Source organism: Trichinella spiralis, assembly GCF_000181795.1.
Source record: "Trichinella spiralis strain ISS 195 chromosome Unknown Scfld5, whole genome shotgun sequence".
NCBI classification, from domain to species: domain Eukaryota; kingdom Metazoa; phylum Nematoda; class Enoplea; order Trichinellida; family Trichinellidae; genus Trichinella; species Trichinella spiralis.
The window spans coordinates 3,515,283-3,520,072 of record NW_003526944.1 but is presented as its reverse complement, the minus strand read 5'-3'; the positions used below and the strand labels follow the sequence as shown (position 1 = coordinate 3,520,072).

Sequence of the window (4,790 nt, the reverse complement as noted above, 5' to 3'; positions counted from 1 at the left end):
TTTTTTTCTTGGTTTGTTTTGAGTAGTTGTGTGTTGCGGGGAGAAAGGTATGTCTTTTGTGTTCCAGAGGCCCCGCCATTGATATATACACCAATCTGACATATTTGCAAATATCGCGCTGGGGAGTGTGGCTCCCAGGCGATTTTTGCAGACGCAGTGCAGAGACACATTGATGGCGTTGAAGCGGATTTTTGGAAATGGGATTTATTGAAAAATTTTTCTTTTAAAAGCGGTTGGAAATATCAGGTGAAGGTCATTTTTTTATTTTTTTAAAATTTAAAATTCCAATTTGGACAACTTTTGAATTTTCAGTTTTCTGTTTGGCAGTTCCGAGTCGAATTTCCAGGGGGCTGCTTTAATAGAAGAGGGTGCGGGATTTTTTTTTTTGGATTTGGACGCCGCCGCTGGTTTCAGTTGGGGGCCAGGGGTAGTTTACTTATGATTGGTTTTTAATATTTTACCGGGGGGTTGGGGGGAGAAAAAAAAAAAAGGGGGGGGCCGTCCCCCCCCCCCCACCAATAGGGGGGATTGGCAAAAATTTTGCCGATTTTTCCCCCCACGTTTCTAATCAATTGCTTGTTGCACTTGGTGGTCAGGCTTATTGTGTCGAATGCGGTGATCCACGTTGCCCTGTTTGGCAGTGAAATTGCACCGATTTTGAAAAATGAAATTATTAAAAATAATCCCAGTTTCACGTTCGACTCGTTGCAAGAGGGTCTTCTGGTGCGATATTTGAAAGAGACGGTAAGAGAGCAGTGGCGCAAATCTTTTCAGTGATTGAGTGAGAGTGGATGGAAATTATGCTTATCATTTTGCAGCAATGCTTCGTTCTTACGGATGATCGCCAACAGCAAGCCAACGACAAGCGGGCGTTGGTCTCGTTGAAGCAGTGCGATCCGGATCGGGTTTTGGCTTGCAGGTAGGCTTGAAGCGAATTCGCACAACTAATTTTAATATCACACGCAAATTTTTTCAGAAAACTTCAAATGGGTAATGAGCGATTTGAAAGTGCTGAAATGTTGTTCCATCCGAAACGTTGGGGTATGGATGTCAAGGGGTTGCCGAAGTTGATCTTCCAAAGCATTCAATCTTGTGCCATCGACAATCGCAGATCTTTGTACGAGTAAGTGGTGCAGCTCTGGTGAAATTTTAAAATAAAATTTGCATTTTTTTCTTTTACCATAAAATGATTCGACTGGTGTAGAATTATTTTACATCAGTTTTCCATTTTTCTTCAGTGTTTCTATATTGTTCATTTTTCTTTATTTATTAAGGAATATATTTTTGGTGGGTGGAACCTCATTGTTGCCTGGTCTTCAAGAGCGTATTGAGCTGGAGTTGGGTCGACTGGTCCCAAAAAGTGTGAAAGTCGAAGTGCACGCGGCTCCATTCCGTTATCACGCTTCGTTTATTGGTGCCAAAATTTTGGCCGACTCATCCGCCATTGAGCAGTTCACAATCAAGAAGGACAGTTTTGAAAAATTTGCCCTCACCGCAAGTGAATTCGATTCCCATCTCTAATACTTTCACCGTATATAAAAATTATCATTTACAATTTTTAACCGTTTCTTTTTGTTCATTTTATATAATTTTACAAATAAAAATAATTTTTATTTACACTTTTTCGTTTGATTCACAACATAACGTTTTATGAAAATTTCCTGTTGGTAGATTTTGTATGAAAAAATTGCTATCAACCACACCCACCTTTATCCAAATATTGCAAGTTGAGCACTAGAGCTGAAAGCTAATGCTCTAATAGCCTGCAGTTGTTTTCATCAACGACTCTCGATAAGTAGGCTTTTTTTTCTCGTAAGCTATTAATAAATTTTAATCAATTGTTCAACTGCTACCATTCTGTTGATATAGTTGTTGTTGCTGGTTTGATTTTTCTCTTCAAGGCTTCTGCGTGTGGTCATTTCAGACGCAGTTTTCTGAAATCTTTCCAGTTGGTTTTTTTCTATTATTCATAGCTCTGGCATCATCAGTTCTGTCAGTAGTTGTATGCTGGCAGAGTTGCAGATTTCTGACCACCCTAGGACCACCATTTTGTGAGACTTTCAGGTGTTGTTTATGCTAATTTGCTCTTATTGGTCCATGTCTTCATATTGAAGCACTTATTGAATTTGACTAGCAGCAATTTTTCTTTCCTATCAATAATTGCATCCAGTGATACTGATTTAGAATGACATTTATGAAGAAATTGCATTTTAAACTTTTCAAAAAGTTTCAAATGTAAGCAGCAGCGGCTTTTATTTATTTTGCAGACAATTAATTATTCGCAATACGCGATCCACTAGCGTTTATTTATGCAAAAAGTTGACTTGTATTTAAATTGAATTACTGCATACAACTTTATTGGAAGAAGTTTTCAATTTTGAAAAGATTGAAAATTTTATTCTAAAAATCCATAAACTGACATCGTTGTTAAATCTGCGATGAAGCATACGATAGATACATATTTTTATTACTTTGTTGTTGTTGCTCTTCTTGTTATTTGTTGTGTGTGTGTATGGTTAGATTTCCTGCTAAATGGAACAAGCAATGCGCACAACATCTTGCTTGCAATCTCAGAAAATTGTCGCCCCATTCGAGAATAACAACAGTTCAACAAAGCGTACATATAAATAATTGAAGTATGCAAATCAGATGTAACAGTTTTATTGCACTTTCAATTAATTCACCATATTTCACAAACATTGAAAGCAATTTCTTTTAAGCATATACTTTATGCAATAGTGATTTGTTTGGTTCTGTAAGTTTTCGTTTCGTTTCTTTTTTATCTGTGTTTCAATTTCATTGATTTTCCCCAGTGTTCTGCTTACATTTGTTGCAATATTTATAAGTACCTGAATAAGAAAGAATTGCTGGATATAAAATTGGTGGATCAACAACAAGTTTGCAAATACTGATTTTCTTTTCTTTAGCTTTTTGATTTTCCATCATCTGATTGGATAGTTGTTGCAGATCATCAGAAGAAAATTCCACAGTGATGAAATAATCTCGAAGCTTGCAATTGCTGCAAAAAAAGTGCAAACGGTTGATAAATACGAAAAATCGATAGATATGGGAAGAACGGATGGAAATTTACCGAAACATTTCTGTGCACTGCTCGTGCAAGAAGTTTGCATGCAACGTGGACGCGAGATGTTGTGCTTTCTTACCAAGCTGATTGGGCACGCATCCGGCAATCAGACCATTCGGATACAGCTTCAACGCTTGACAAAGTCCTGATATGAAAATATTTAAATGAAAAAAAATAATATTTTTTTTCTGCAAATTAAGCTATTCAACTTCTCACCACCGGAAAGCAGGTAAACATTTTCGTAATCTCTTTGGACTAGCATCGTTGCCACGCGTTTAGCCAGACGTTCGTCGTTGTCATAGCAGATGATCATTTTGCCGGATTGATTTTTCATGGCTAGCATTTCCGCCGGCTCAGATGTGAAACCTTTGCACAGATTTGTGTACGGAAACGAGATCGCTGTGCATAGAAAGAAGGTTTATTAAATTTAAGCTGCTGCGTTTATTAAATTCTGTTTCAATTCAGGTATTGTTTTCTATTTGTATATTTGTTCAAAATGTATGGTCCATTTTATTCAATATATTAAAAATGCATTTCACAAATTTACCGCCTTTGATTCTGTACTTGAAGAATTGACTTTCCGGGCGTACATCTACAAGTAAAAAAGCGAATTCTGTTTTTTGCTTCAATGCGCATCTTTTATCCTGGCAAAAATGCCTTTTATTCCAGTTGTGCGTTGGGGAATTTTGCTTATTATTCCAATCATCCGCTTCACCAATTCCATTGATAAGTCTGAAGCAATTTAGTGAATAATACTGATTACAAGTTTCTACTTTTGAATGTTATTATGAGTTGGCTAATTATTTTGCATCATTCTTACTCGATTAATGTTGAGCGATGTGCAACTGCACTGCATTGTTCTGTCCCAGTGTTGTTGCTGTTGTTGGCTTTTTTGAAATTTCCATCCGCTACAATTGATTTATTGTTTTCAGCAATTTTTAAGGAATGATTTTTTTTCATTTTATTGGAAATATATTTCCAAAAATGAATATAAACGACAATTTCACTTACTCAAAAGTTTTCCATTTTCAACATTGTCATCAACTGCTGTTGTTTGTGCTTCGCTTTTTATCTTGTCCGCATGTTTCAAAATCAGCGATATTAGTGCATGTATAGAAATTCTTTTGAAAGGCTCTTCTCTCAATTTTTTCTCTTTAGCCAGTTTACAAATTAAAATTATTTTAAAAAATAAAGCTGGAAAGCCGTTTTAAAATAAAAAAAATTTTCTTTGAAACCTACTTTTCATATGTTGCTGTTGTTGCATGGTGTTTGAGAAGGTACCAAAATTAGTGGTCGATGTAAGTAAGATAGTTTCAAAGTGTCTGTATTCTTTTCAAGAAACAGTTGTCCAACTAGACCAATTATCGCACGTTTGTCTTTGGCCATTCTTTCACAACGGGAGGGGGAGAGTGGGCTAAATGCCCCCTGATGGGCTAAAAGTCTCTTGGCAACTGCAATGTCGGTTATTAATTAATTGTCATGCCAAGTTCTCTTTGTCAGCTGAATGCGAATTTGAAATCAAAATGCTTATGGTGATTTTATTAATTTTTTGGCTTTTTCATTTCCTTTGTTTCAATATTTTTACGTTTGCATTTTACTTTGCTCTGCAGTGCTAATTGGGAGAGAAGAAGAAAATTCAAATGATAGCACCTCGGTAGCAAAATGAAGCATCTTTTATTGGCTTGTTTGGATTGAACAAAATTTT

The 4,790-nt window shown here is 36.2% G+C and overlaps 2 protein-coding genes across 2 annotated transcripts; one reads left to right on the top strand and one right to left on the bottom strand.

Moving 5' to 3' along the window:
• Positions 1-689: 689 nt before the first annotated feature.
• Positions 690-1,521, top strand: Tsp_08254a (actin; the record flags this gene model as incomplete). The annotated part of the gene is made up of 4 exons (XM_003375208.1): positions 690-744; positions 819-919; positions 977-1,123; positions 1,239-1,521. Coding segments are annotated over 4 exons (586 nt in total), but the record flags the coding sequence as incomplete, so codon positions are not given.
• Positions 1,522-2,715: 1,194 nt separating this feature from the next.
• Tsp_08253 (centrosomal protein of 41 kDa) lies at positions 2,716-4,349 on the bottom strand. The gene is made up of 7 exons (XM_003375207.1): positions 4,325-4,349; positions 3,906-3,993; positions 3,633-3,817; positions 3,302-3,484; positions 3,092-3,230; positions 2,850-3,019; positions 2,716-2,753 (listed from the first exon to the last, which is right to left on the bottom strand). The coding sequence occupies exons 1-7, from the start codon at positions 4,347-4,349 to the stop codon at positions 2,716-2,718; spliced, it is 828 nt and encodes a 275-aa protein (XP_003375255.1).
• Positions 4,350-4,790: the final 441 nt, after the last annotated feature.

Excerpts from the sequence above, each read along its gene's own strand:
- Tsp_08253 (XM_003375207.1), bottom strand. The coding sequence starts at position 4,349 with ATGCAACAACAGCAACATATGAAAA. Across the intron at positions 3,231-3,301 it reads TGTTTACCTGCTTTCCGGTG|GACTTTGTCAAGCGTTGAAG; the intron begins GTGAGAAGTTGA and ends TTTTCATATCAG. Across the intron at positions 3,020-3,091 it reads CAGTGCACAGAAATGTTTCG|CAATTGCAAGCTTCGAGATT; the intron begins GTAAATTTCCAT and ends CTTTTTTTGCAG.